We start from the raw sequence: 14,759 nt of genomic DNA on the forward strand, positions 1-14,759 counted from the left end.
ATGGCCGATTCTTCAGCCTCAGGTGCCACTTTAGCAGACCTACCCCTACCTGATCAGCGGCAATATATTCCAGAATCGATGAAGTTGCTTCGGAAGCTGTCTCTTAAATATAGAGAAACGTACGACTGGTATCGCAAATGGGTGACACAAAATCCAGACATTGTGTCTCAAGTAGAGAAAACTTTCAGAGTTTTCTCGTACTTAATTGCAGGTAAGCAATCCCTCAATTCAAAGGAAAATTCAGTAGCTTACCAGAGGAGCCATTACCAAATGCAAATATCTGTAATTGCTAATGCATGTAGATTCTCCTTTCATCAATGTTTTTGGATTCTTTGGCTTCGAGCACTGACATGATAACTGTCACCTACTGTGACACAATTTCATTCATTTTATCAAACAAGGTTTTGTTTGGAATATTCCTGAATATGACTGGTGATTGTGTGTTTATCACCTGATTAATTTGCCATGTACAAATGTATCATTTATTTTGAAATGCATGCAAGAAAGCATATGTGCAAACAAACAAAAAGTCTGATGCAAAGCTTTATTAGAAAAGATTCTCAATTGTTACCAGGATTCTTAGGCATGAACCACAGTTTGCACTCAACTCTCCTTCCCTTTTGTAGGTTTCCATGATTTTGATTTCCTTTTCCTCATTCTAGGAATTAGCACAATATGCTTCAATTTGTTTATAATCCAATGACCCTCTAATGTTATGTATTTACAGTCAATAGTCAAACAAGAATGTCTTTCTGATTGCCACAACCTGAAGTATTTGGTAGTAAGAAGTAAATTGCTGCTTACTGCAGAATGTGACCGAACTACAGTTATACATCCATTATTAAAAGCAAAACAACAAACTGAATTCATCTCTTTAATCCAAACAATATTCTTCCTCTGTATTCCTTTAATTTGCTTCTTATTCTTCTGCTTTTTTCCTTTCATTTTCTTTGTTCATGAAAGTGCCACTGTAATCTTTAAGATGACATTCTTGGTGTATTGTTTATAAAGAAAATTATCTCCCCCCCCCCCAAAAAAAAAAAAAAAATAGAATAGACAATTTCTCCATGTCATGCCAAGCACAGAAACAGCTGTCTCTTTCCGTGAGCTTAGAAGAAATTAACAATGTCAATTACAGCAGGATCCTTCTGTTATTCCAGAGATTTTTGTTCTTGAAAAGTTTTTTTTTTTCAATTTTTCTGATGTGTGTTCATGTTGTGTTTGATTCTTTTCACAGGTTTTACTGATGACAGTGAAATTCTCTCAGAGTTTGGTAAGTTTAACTTGTTATCTCTCTCAGAGTAAAGGAGAGCTCATAGAGAGATTACCTATGTTACAAATTTCTTCTCTTTCCCTGTCTGAATCATTTTAGACAATATGAAACCATAAACAATTTTAAGTCATTTTAAATAATATATCTATTTCATGGATACTCCGTGTGATATATTACCATGAAAAAAAGTATGAAATTGCCTGAATGTTTTTTACTCTGTGCTTGTTAGCTAATTAGTAAAAATTACTTACAATGATCCCCCTTCCCTATGTAGAAAGTCCTCTTGGGGTGGGCAGGGGGTCAACTCAAGTAGATTTGACAGACACTCTCTATTGTGAATTTTGTTTTTAATGATAGTGTTTTAATAATAATTCGTTAGTAAAGTTTGTCAATTTCTTCCATCCCTATTTCAACTTGCTTGTTGTGTAGGTAGGATGTCTGCAAAGAATGAATAATCTACAATGTAAGTGCAATTGCACACAATACATTGAACAGTATTATAAATTTCTGTGTTTTTTTATTCATGGCCAGAGTGATATTGTGTGTTTTGCTAGTGTAATCTGATTTGTCTTGCTTCCAGTCTATGCCCTTGCCAATCTTCTGGTCTTCTTCAATGATTCAATTATGAGAAATGCCCGTGCTAGTCTTCGCCCAAAGCTGGTGAGTATTTTAAGGCTCATTTACCATTTGCAGAACAAAAAAAGAAACCAGGATTAGTGCTTTAGAATAGTTCTAAAATGTGAGTTAGGAATAAAAACACCCACTGTAAAAATTTGAATCCGTATTGAATCGATGTTGAGCATTGAATACACAAAATGTGAACAATAGTTATTATAAAAATGCTTCCAGATTAAACTGTCTACATTAATGGTTTATTGAGAAAAATTCTAATATCTCCTTATTTTTTAGGCTTTATTGCAAAAATGATGTTAGTTACACAACAGACCTACACATGTACATCAAATGTGATATTTTGAACATTTTTTAAATCACATTTCTCAAAGGTAAATAGCACCGTTAAGGCTTGTTGAATGTTGCTATTTGTAAAGTTATAGTCTGTGGTAGATATGGTTGCAGAACAATACAGCATTGAAAAAAAAAAATTGAGACTTAATAAGCATTGTAAAAATTTACTTATCATAACTTCTTCAGGCTTTTTATGTTGTCAACACGTGTAGTGAGGTTTTGAGATTTTCATGGATGTGTATGTGTGTATTGTCCGTATTGTATCTGTCTTTCTGCCACTGAGAGTGGATAATTTGTTGTTTATTTGTTGGGACAGAGTCTCCCTCAGGGTCGAGTGATTCGATGGCTGACCATCTTGGACCACATAGAAGTGTTCTTTGAGCTGGCTTCTCAGAGTCTTTGGGGTCAAACAGGCAAATGGATCGTCATCACTGTCATTGAGATCCTAAGGTGAGTTTTCTTGGCAGATGGGTGTCTTGGCAGTCATAGGATGTAAATATTATTACATCTACTACTACATGTACTTCTATTATTGATACTGACACTACCGTCTGTACTACTAGTAGGTAATATTAATGATAAGATAATTTGTTTTCTAGCTCAACTTGTCTTTCTTCATTCATTCAAATAGATCGAGTACATTTGTTTCATTATGTATTTAGCGAGTATTCATTTATATTCAGTATTTTTGTGTGTGTGTTTTCACAAAGTATAAAAGGCAATTTTGCATATTTTTTTTAAAGTCTAGAGTTTCATAAACTTAGTTTTACTATAAACCACAGTTACAAATAATAGAAGAAAAACCAAAATGGACCAATGTGATCTCCTCAGTAGAATGTTTTTACTATCATGATGATGTAATCAAATTACCGTCCAATCACATTTTCTGTGTTTCTTACCGTTTCACTGTCTTTCCTAGGACTATCTTTCGTCTGGTTCTTCTGCACCATTTCAAGGCAGGGGTGCAGTCTTCTCCCCCCATGCAACCCTTGAACCGGAGTCTCTTCACCCCTCCCACAGACCACGCCCAGTCAGACACCTCAAGCAGTCCAGACTCTTCCACACAGAGGGAAGGGAGAGAAAATCTTGCCACCACAGCAACTCAGCATTACCCTCAACCTTTGACCTTTGAAGGCAAGAGATCTGGTCGTGTGGTGAGGTGTCTTCATGCCAGTAAGTCTGTTAGGATACTGTTAAATACAGTGCACTCCCGTTACAACGAACACGGGTATAACGAAATTTCGTTATAACGAAGTAAATCTTCTGGTCCCAAAATTATCACCATTAAAGTCTATGGTACAAAATTCGCTTATAACGAACACGGTTATAGCGAAATTTCCGTTATAACGAAGTCTTTTCCGAGCGCCACAGACAAAGAAAAACAAAAGAAATGTGCTCCGTTACAACAAAATGCGAATTGCTTTCGAAAATACGTAGCGGAACGAGCATTTGTAGCGTCTCTGCATGGGTGAACGCTTCACACCACTCTGTGTTCGCTCCTTGTGTCACGCACAGTTTCTGAGGGAAACTTGCGTTTATTATTGTATACAGTTATCCCATCACATTTCACCTATAGCTTTTCAGTGTATGATGAGTATTCAGCAATCATGATAATGATATATATACGTGGTTCCTTGTTTTCGTTATATATTGTATTTGTTCGGTTATAACGAAATTTCGTTATAACGAAAGAAAACTGCCGGTCCCGAGCATTTCGTTATAACGGGAGTGCACTGTAATCAAGGAGGATGTAGACCTCCAATAGCAGAAAATTTTCTCAAATTTCTCACTTTGTTAAAGTCTTTCCTCAGTGTATTACCTCATTGTTAGCCTTGTTTTATTTCTCACTGGCGGGGGGTGGCTGACTTAGACTAATTTTAGCGAAAAGACTCGATCATTTTTATTGCAGCGATAAATGCCTCAGTATACATTGTACCTTGTGAATTACAAATTAAAATTGTTTCATTTATAATATGTCTACTGGGGGTTACTCAAAGTCACCAATATATATATTGGCATAAATCATTTTGCTCTTTAGAATCATATACAGGACTAAAATCTTGTCTATCTTCAAACAAGCATTATGTGTAGGGTCAATACACAAGAATTAACTTGTTGGGGACACTGCGGCATAATGAGTAAGACTCTTTACATTCACTTGGAGGTCTTGAGTTCAAATCTCATCAAATGCCTCTAGCCTTGGACAAGATGTTTTTTACCCACCATGTCCCTCTCGACCCAGGTGTATAAATGGGTACCTGGCCCTATGCTTGGATATAGTAATGACGGGGCCCTCTGGTAGAGCAGTGGCAACACTGAAGAGGCTACCCTGGATAAAGATGGTGTCATATATCTCTCAAATGATAGATGTAGAATTTTATCTAGATACCTTTCAGAGTTCAGCTGAGAGTTGTAATTTAACCCATTGAGGACAAGTCTTTAGTATACTTGGTCAGGTGTGTATGGGAAATGTGTGTTATAGCAAAATCAGTCCATCTTCAAGGGCTTAAACTCAATATGAGTTTGTGAATTTTACTCTAGAGAGTTCTCATCAAATTACGTCAACTTGATGGCTTATTTGTTTTATAATATCTTGCAATATTTTTTTTTTTAATATTTCCAAAGCTCCTGATGTAGGACTTCGCTCCTGGAAGCTACCTTCAGAGAGTGAGCCAGGCAGTGAGGAGGAGGTTAGCATGACGGAGCTGGCAGGTTTTTCATTGGCTGCAGAAACTCTCTTCATCACACGACCTCTACTACACTGTATCCTTACTAATGGGGTCAAAGGTTAAAAGGTCACATTATGAGACTGACCTTCCAGCAGACTTTGTCTTGTTGTGTAGACCCACAGCAGTTTCCTTCCATGTAACATTAGTATAGTACAGTCAACCTCGCCTAAGTCGACCTCGCATAAGTCGAAAACTCGGCCAAGTCGAAGCTCCAGAAAAGTCCCGATTTTCTCTTTACTTATTTCTTTAAAATAATCTTGCACAAGTCGAAGTTTTACAAGTCGAATTTCGTCTAAGTCGAAGATAATTTCGAGTTCAGATTTGTGTAAATACATGTAATTTTCATCGCACAAGTCGAAGTTTTTTTTTTTCCCGTACGTCACTCAAACATGGAAGTGAAGCATTCTTTCATTCTTCGATAAATAAACGAAGGGAAAAAACCACTACTTTTGTAATAGAATACTCCCAAGGGTCGAATACAAGTTAACCCTAACATCCCTTGTATCCTTGATGTCCAGCTGAGAAGAACATAAATAACATGTACCAGGATAGAGGCGAGCCATGTGCGGGCAACGCAGCAGGGTTTGGGGAGAAAAAGGAAGAAGAAAAGGTCCTCACAATCCGGTACAAGCCACCAATCTCTGTTTGCGAGCGTCTTTGGGACAACAAAAACCGCTTCCGACAATAAAAACAGTGTGCGAGTTTGACTGCAAGTGTTTACGAATTTGATTGCAACTGTTGAAGAATTTTGAAATTCCCTAGTAGGTGCCTATTCGCCACGCTCGCAAACATCTCCAACTCAGTGAGACTTTGCGGAGCACGCGAACGATTTGCGAAGGACGACGAGAATGGCAAAATCAAACATTCGGAAATTTTTATCCGAATGTGTTCCGAAAATGAAGCAAAAAACAAAACAAAACAAAAACACGCATTCTTGCGCAGTTTATGCCAAGTTCCCATGATGATGTGTAAATGTCGCGTGTATACTTTTGCTAAAATACAGCCAGTTACGTTAACGAAAAACACGCAATGGAAATGCAACCACGCAAATTTTTAAGTAATCATTGGAGAATTTTTTTAAGGAGATTGATAACTGTCTTGAGTTTAGGGTTTTTTCTTTCCTGTATTTTACCTTTCTTTCCCTTTCATTTCTCCGTTGCGTATGTGTGTGCAGACCGTGAGCGCTACCCCACAATTCACAAGCATCTTTTTTTCCCCTAGGTCCCCCCCCCCCCCCCACACATTATCTTAAGTTTCAAACATAATTTCCGCGTGCATTGGGAGTTATCTGAAGTGTAATTTTTGGACTTTTTTATTTAAAAAAAGAATGCGTTTTCAAACAGGCCTACCGTGTATATACAGGGCTCGACACTAACGGTGGCCCGGGGCCACCAAAATTTCAGAAATGAAGATTTTGGTGGCCCGCGAAAAAAGTCGGATGTTTGCCATTACTTTTGGAAATGAACAGCGGGAACAATTGGCTCCGTAAAAGATGCTAAAATAAATGTCAGATGTTTGCTTTTAATTTTGGAAATGAATAACGGTAATATGAAATGAATAAGGATAAAGATCGGCTCCGGAAGATGCTGAAATGAATGTCGAATGTTTGCTTTGACGTTCGGAAATGAATAATAATAACATTCAAGTCCGTACGATGATAAAATTAATGCCGGATGTTAGCTTTTACGTTCGAAAGTAAGTAACAATAACATTTAGCTCAGGAAGATGCTAAAATAAATGTCGAATGGTCACTTTGACGTTCGGAGATGAATAACAATAATATTCAACTCCGTATTTGTACCATGATTTAATAAATGTCGGATGCTTGTTTTCAATTTCGAAAGTACATATACATGTAGCAATAACATTCGGCTCCGGAAGACGCTGAAATAAATGTCAGATGATTGCTTTTACGTTCGGAAATGAATAGCAGTAATATTCTGCTCCATACGATGCTAAAATAACTGTCGGATGCTTGCTTTGAAATTTTGAAATGAATAACAGTAACATTTAGATGCGTTCGATGGTAAAATTAGCGTTTGATGTTTGCTCTGACGTTCGGAAATGAATAACAATAGTATTCAACTCCGTACGATGATAAAATTAATGCCGGATGTTAGCTTTTACGCTCGAAAGTAAATAACAATAACATTCAGCTCAGGAAGATGCTAAAGCAAATGTCGAATGGTCACTTTGACGTTCGGAGATGAATAACAATAATATTCAACTCCGTATTTGTACCATGATCTAATAAATGTCGGATGCCTGGTTTTTAATTTCGAAAGTAAATAGCAACTACATTCTGCTCTGGAAGATGCTGAAATAATTGTCAGATGATCGCTTTTACGTTCGGAAGTGAATAACAGTAATATTCTGCTCCATACGATGCTAAAATAACTGTCGGAAGTTTGCTTTTAAATTTCGAAATGATGCGTTCGATGGTGCAGCGGAAACTAACATTTGATGTTTGCTTTGACGTTCGGAAATGAATAACAATAGTATTCAACTCCGTACGATGATAAAATAAATGCCGGATGTTTACTTTTACGTTCGAAAATAAATAGCAATAACATTCAACTCCGGAAGATGCTAAAATAAATGTCGAATGATCCCTTTGACGTACATGAAACGCATTTCGATTATTACAGTCCAATAACTAAGTTTCTCGATTTTTTAAAACTCAAAACAAAACAAAAAACACTAAATACTATACGTATTGCTACCGTCTACTGTATTTCAACTGCCGATAAAGACATAAGACGACACTGCATTATAAAAATTTGTCGGAGGATGTCGCGAAACATGCGCGAGACATTCTCCGAAGAAGCTTCGGGGTCTGTTCGAGGTTTCACGAAGATTTTGCGAACATCGCGCACGTCTGGCGAAGGTCTGAAAGCGCTATGTCAAGACAGTAAAGACATTTTCAAAAACAAATCACGACCAGAGCATGACGCATTGTGCGGAAAAGTTCATTGAAAAAAAAACACAATATATATATATATCTAATTCAAATTCTTACCGAAGTAAAAACATCCCCAAACAAATAACGGCGCCCCGAACTCCCGCGTTCGTTTCGCGATCTTTTGGAGAAATTACTTGCAACGCATTTCGATTATCACAGTCCAATCATTGAGCTCCAGGTTTCTTTTTTAAAACGTGAACAAAACAAAAATACTAATTACAACATAATACTACCGTCTATTGTAATTTCACGGCCACTAAAAACATAATAAGACACTGCATTATGAAAATTCGTCTGGAAATACAAGTCGAAGAAAAATTCGACTTCCGCGGAAGTCGAATTTCGCGTAAGTCGAATTGTTTTCGCCGGTCCCAATAGATTCGACTTAGGCGAGGTTGACTGTATTTGCAATTGGTGACATACTTGTTTCTACATTTTCAACAAAAAGCAACAACAAACTGTACTTATACTTCATTCTAGGAGTATCTTCAGGACAGATTCCAACATTTTGAGGTTCAGCTATGATAGGATGGATCTAAAGCTTGTAACCTTGGGAGATATTTAGCATACCCTGGTGCCAGACATTGTTTTAACCAGTTCTTTTCAATTACATGTTACCCTCTGAGTCATGTGACTTGCTGTAATCTACATTTTGTATCAAAGAGAGTGATTTATGTGTGTGTGTGTGTTTTAGCTCTTAATGTAGGTAAAGTTACTTCGTACTAAATCAAATCAGGTGACACCTTGAAATATGTCACTGTGTTTGATATGAACCATTGTGAACCGATGTGATCTGACCTTGTCAAGCATTTTTGATGGCTGAAATAATCTGTAAGACAGAGTGTAATCTGTCAGGAAGACTCAAAGAATTGCATCAGCAGCAGAAAGCGTTGTGAGGAGTGGACCAGTATAGCATCCTATCGATCACACTGTGTCAAGTCTCAGAAGGACATAACCTTGTAGTACCAATAATGTTATCATTATGTATGTTTTCATTGTATCCATCATTTTGTTTTGTGTTGTGTTGATTTTAAATCCAATGGGAAATTGGTATTGACCCATGTTCTCAGGGACCAAAAAAAAAAAAATAATAATGTTTTCCTTGACACATAAAATGACAGTATCATGTTTACTAGTGTGGGGCTTGTCGTCATGGAAACCATGGTTACTCTCCTTAGCAACAGACATAGTCAGGTGAGCGGACTCCTGACACCATTACCAAGTTGCTTGCTGGAACCGTTAAAAGCGATGCACATTTTCTGATACTGTAAAAAATGATATATTCGTGACATGAAATTTTCGCAAATTGGAGCCAACAGCCTTTTTTGTGGCATGAAATTTTAATGAACTGCATCTGGCATTCAATGCATATAGTGTAGACAAGAACTTTCGCGTGCATTTTAATTTCGTGAATCTTGGCGCTCGGGAAGTTAAAAATGCACGCGAACATTCCTTGTGTTACAGTAGTTGATTTCTTGAATGTTATTGAATTCTTACAATGATAATCAATGTTTTCATGCAAAATGCATTGCTTCTTTTCATAAGTTTTGTGATGTTATGTATACATACATGCTGATATGAAAGCCATAGAAACAAGCTTGCTAAGCTAACCTTATTGCTGATATGAATGTTACAAAGACATCTCTGATAAAGAAATACTCTTTACTTTATTTATTCACTTTGTTTCCCTTTAGCTTGGAAATGATGAAAAGAGATCAGAAGGTGAGATTAACATCTAAAGAGAAGACACACCTTGTGAATCGGCGACTGATGCTGCTCATCTACCTCATGCGGTCACCTTGCTACAATGTCTTCACAAGGTGAGATCACTGTCCGTTTTAGTTTTTCTGTCATTGCCAGTCAACCTCTCAAAGAGGAAAATGCTTCTATGGAGGTCTGGTTTTTTTTTCTTCTTCAAAAAACAAACAAACAAACAAACACAATATTTGAACACAGTATGAACATCATTTACATTCCAAATAATTTGAAATGTGCCCGATGTGATTGTCAGTTATACATGTATGTATATGCCAGAGTTGGCTGATGTTTGTGTAGAAACCAGAATTTTGTTAAACTCTCTTGTACATGTCTATAGTGCTCACATATTTAACTGACTACAGATACCATAATTGGTTTAATTTCTCTGTTTGTTGTTTTTACATAGCAATTATCAAGGACAAAGTAAACTGTCAAATTCCTTCCTCTTCCTGTTTCATTCATCAACCAGGAGCAAGCTGGAAAGTTTCCTAAGATCAACAGGACAATCCATTCCATGTGCAGCACTACTTACAAGTGAGTTTTCCCACAATGTTCAGTCAGGAAGTGGCTACTAAGGCTAACTTCCATCAGTTACATGAGCTTTGGATAGGATGTAGCAATAGGAGGTGATCTTAGCCATGGTTCAGTTCTAATCTAGTATCAGTCAGTATGTCGCACAGTTAGAAGCCTGTCATTGTGTATCAAGATATTTGGTAGTTTTGAGTGACAGATCAGAGAATTTGCAGCGTTTTTGGAAATTTCCATTGGAATGGTGGCTGTGAGAGCTTCAGAAAACAAGACAATGTCACATGGTGTAAAATTGATCCTGCTCATGTTGTCAAAATGAAAGGATTACAGTATTTGTAAGACCATACCACAATCTTACTTTCATGATCTGATATATAAGAATTTGTCATATTAATGTCCTTTTATTTTAAAGCCATTCCCATTGGATATTGGATCTATCATAGATGTTAAAATTCAGATTCAGATTCAGATTCATTTATTGTCCATATAGGAAATTCTTCTTGTTGGCATATGGGTGTACACATAGGAATATCTGAATACATACATACATACAGTACATACATACATACATACATACATACATTCATGTACATGTACACATATAAATAAATACAATTTTCATTATATACAAAACACAAGACACAAAATGATCCATAAATTATTAACACATAGTGACTGGCTAGGGAAGGAATCATTTTCAGCTGGTATGAAAACTTTTGTAGTTGAAGGACACATGATGTTGTAAATAAGCCAATGTTTTCCACCCACCACTGTATGAAAATGTATATGTTGAACCATTGAATCTCCTTTTTTTTTTTGTTCACAGAACCAATCTTGGAATATCTCCCTACCTGGCAGAAGATTTATTTCTACACCTGGGCCCACTGATTGGAATCATTTATTTCTACACCTGGGCCCACTGATCGGTGTCACTTGTTTCTACACCTGGGCCCACTGATCAGTGTCACTTATTTCTACACCTGGGATCACTGTTCGGTATCATTATTTTTACACCTGGGCCCACTGGTCGGTGTCATTATTTCTACACATGGCCCAGCAATTGGTGTCACATATTTCTACACCTGCGCTCACTGATCGGTGTTAACTGACTGTTGATGGACTGCTGGCTGGTTCCTGTAATAAGTCTGGACTGGTTCTTAGAGTATGTTTGTGATGGACTCAAATAGAAGTGTAAAGGTGTTTCCATGTGGGCTCATTGGCATGGGTAGTCTGTTGCATCTCAGCGTAAGTTATGCTGAGTAAAATCAGACAGACAAACAAACAAACACACAAAAGACATTTGGCACACTTGAGCTTTAAAGGGTAAAGGATTTTTTAGCTATTAACAATATATCTCATTTACAAGTGAGCAATTTTTATGCCTAAACTTGTCCAACTTTTTACATCTCAAATTCTTCCCTTCTGTTGTTGTTTTCTTTCTTTCTTTTTTCCACCAGATCCCAACATTTGAAGCCAGTTTGTGGCACTTTCTGATGGTTTATGTAATTTTATTGTTAATTTATCTTTGATGTCTTCCCTTCCTTTGCTAAATATGAACTTTTGATATTCTCCTTTTTATGAATTGTTTGTCTGTATATCAAGTACATTTGATAATTTCTATTTCTACTTTTATTCTGCAATCCAAGGTATGTTTGCGAGCCTTAAAAAAAAGAAGCTTAATGTAAAATTTGTACCATGCAGACTATTTTACTTAGTACAGTGTATGTATCAAGCTTATTCTGCTCTGCTTTTTCTTGCAGACTGTTTCCTCTAATTATTCCGTAAAGCAAGAATGAATTTTTATGCCGTGCTGTGGATGACTCCAATTTTATGCACTAGTAGCTTTCCTGTGGAAATTAGTGTTTTTAACACAGTGAAAGTAAACAGTGTGATGATAACATATTGTGTTGTTCAGGTTAATGGGATGGTATAGCGTTGGTTCTTCTTCTTCTTCTTCTTCTTCTTCTTCTTCTTCTTCTTCTTCTTCTTCTTCTTCTTCTTCTGTTTATTCTACATCCTTCAGTCCTGAAGATTACTGCAGATGACTTGTGTGTGTGTGCATAAATTGCATTGGGCATTCTCACGTTGAAGTGCCTGGATGGCTGATGTGAGGATGCAGATTTTTACTTTTTGCAAGGTACTTGTCAGAACCTTTTTTGTTGTTGAAATGCTAAAGAGCATACAATTCTAAGAGGAATTCAATGTTTATTTGATGAAAGTAAGTTTTGAAATGAGTGAGATATCAAAAAACAAAGTAAAACAAAGTGACCCTAATAAAAGGTGGGTTCCACACTTTGTTAGGATCACTTTGTTTTGGATATCTCAGCCATTTCAAAACCAACTTTCATCAAATAAACTTTGAATTCCTCTTACTAGTAAATTATATGCTTTTTCATATCTCATGAGAGGTTTTTCATTATCTCAGGAACATCATCTCAAACCTGACACCCATCTCAACCAAAACTGTTCCATCCCTTTAAAGGTCATGGATGAATCATGAATTAGAGTCAATCTGAAAACACCGTTGCATACATGTGTACATTGTACAATGGGCTAGGAAAGAGACCAAAAGACTCTCATTCCAGCCGTTTATTAGCATTTTATCTCTCAGTCTCTGATGCTGATAATAAGTGTATCAATCTAACCCAAATTTTTGCTCTCTTCATTTTTCATTGATTGGTACTGATCACCAGCTGGTGTCAGTACCAGCTGTGGTGTATTGTAATATTTTGAAACATTGCACTGGATAACCCCAACAGGTAGGAGGCATTGAATTTTACATGTAATACTATTACTGCTGTGATGTAAAGTAATCCATGAATGCTTTATCCTGAGGATGGCCTTGAAATGTTCACTAAAGCAGAATGAATCATACAGATACTGGTTTTTTGGATCCATCCCCATTTTTGTAGAATGCCATGACTTTACTCAGAGGAGTTGGCAATGTCAGTGACTTACTGTGTGGGTAATGGGAGTAGGAAACCCTTGCACTATGTTCAATATGTTATTGTTTTTTTAATGAAGATGTCTCAAGTCTTTAAAAGCAAAATGTCCGTTATTCTTTTGTTGGGTATATTAACCCGTTGAGGACGGACTGCTTTTGCTACAACATGCATTTCTCATAGACACTTGCCTGAGTATACTCGGGACTCGTCCTCAACGGGTTAATATCATGAATGGAGTGATACCATGTACAACGTTCTTGTGTTTTTTCAAATCAAGTCTGAACTGGTGCTTCTCTTATGAGGCTAAACATTCTGACTCCATTTTATGCAAATGTCACTTACTCCTTTTTTGTGCACAATGGGAGCATTTGGAAGGGAAACTGCTAACTATTTAAAGTAAGAGCCAAATTTAATGCATCTTGATTATCGACTTTAGATTCAAATGCTTGCTGTTTCCAACCCATTACTCAGAGTTTGTAAACCAACTGTCTTGACAAAGATGTTGAAATTCATTTCTCATAATAGTTACGTCCACACGCAGTTGCTAAACTTGAAGTTTAGGTCAAAAACTATTATGATTAGCTCCACTCATGAATTTACAACACAGGTTCACATGCGCACCTAAACTCCAAGATACAACGTACATGTACGAGCGAATCCCGCTCAATGATTATACCGGAATTGCAGAGTCTTTGCTATGACCTTATGCCCATACAATATAGCCTAGCTGGAGGTTGACCCGGAAGCGAACAAGAAGCGAGGTTCACGCTAACTCACAAGCTCGTTGATTATTGTGTCCACACAGAGCGAAATCATGAGTGGGGACCCCCCATGGCTCGTGGATAGAGTGTATAACCTAAGATGTCTTGTGATTTTAATCATCGATTAAACTTTAAGATTGCTAACTTTCGAGTGCATTCACATGGCGCTGCGGCTAGACTACAAGCTAATCATCGAGAGTTCAGTTTTCGACCTAAACTTAAAAGTTTAGGAACAGAGTGTAAACGTAACTAATGTCTGGTTCCTTTTATGGGCATTCGGACTCTCCTAGTCAAATTCCTGGAGAAGGAGAAATGAATGAATAGAAATCAAGCTATTTATCCTGTGATGGACTTCCACACTATTCTGGTCCAATACCAACATTTGACAATCTGATGCAAGGGCCTGTGTAAGATTTTGAAGAGGGAGAAAGAGAGCGAAATAAAAATGACTTGGTGTCTGGAAACACTGCCATCCCAGTGTGCACTTCAGTGTTTTCCAGTTTGATCTGTTACCAGAAAGCAATGGCCATACAAGGCATAGACTGGCTTAATTGATACCAACATATGAAAAGTTTGTTCGCAAAAACTGGTCCATATTTGTCAAAAGTCCATATTTGCCAAATGGAGATATTTGCGATTAAATGTCAAGAAAAATAAAGAGAATAATAAGAAAAATTAAGAGAATAATAAGAAAAATTTTGCTTCTTTTGACCATAACTTCAAAAATGTACCTTTATATGTAGTGACAAATATATCATTTAATAGGTATCATTTAGTACTTTATGACAGAGACCGTACTTCAAAATCTTAAAAAATGGACTTATCGGGGGTTTTTTT

The 14,759-nt window shown here is 36.9% G+C and overlaps 1 protein-coding gene across 1 annotated transcript; it reads left to right on the forward strand.

Moving 5' to 3' along the window:
- LOC139726037 (peroxisomal membrane protein PEX16-like) lies at nt 1-11,145 on the forward strand. Its single transcript, XM_071637118.1, has 10 exons — nt 1-211; nt 1,238-1,273; nt 1,854-1,933; nt 2,556-2,689; nt 3,159-3,412; nt 4,865-5,002; nt 9,052-9,124; nt 9,625-9,750; nt 10,158-10,222; nt 11,043-11,145. The coding sequence occupies exons 1-10, from the start codon at nt 1-3 to the stop codon at nt 11,102-11,104; spliced, it is 1,179 nt and encodes a 392-aa protein (XP_071493219.1). The 3' UTR covers nt 11,105-11,145.
- The last annotated feature ends 3,614 nt before the right edge of the window (nt 11,146-14,759 follow it).

This window comes from Diadema antillarum, unplaced genomic scaffold, assembly GCF_040938485.1.
Source record: "Diadema antillarum isolate AM-2024a unplaced genomic scaffold, OU_Dant_1.0 seq00000076_RagTag, whole genome shotgun sequence".
Lineage (NCBI taxonomy): Eukaryota > Metazoa > Echinodermata > Echinoidea > Diadematoida > Diadematidae > Diadema > Diadema antillarum.

What these genes read in the sequence shown, in the direction of transcription:
- LOC139726037 (XM_071637118.1), top strand. Translation starts at nt 1, where the DNA reads ATGGCCGATTCTTCAGCCTCAGGTGCCACTTTAGCAGACCTACCCCTA. An exon ending in CTAGTCTTCGCCCAAAGCTG is followed by an intron (nt 1,934 to 2,555) that starts GTGAGTATTTTA and finishes TTGTTGGGACAG; the next exon opens with AGTCTCCCTCAGGGTCGAGT. An exon ending in GGTGAGGTGTCTTCATGCCA is followed by an intron (nt 3,413 to 4,864) that starts GTAAGTCTGTTA and finishes ATATTTCCAAAG; the next exon opens with CTCCTGATGTAGGACTTCGC.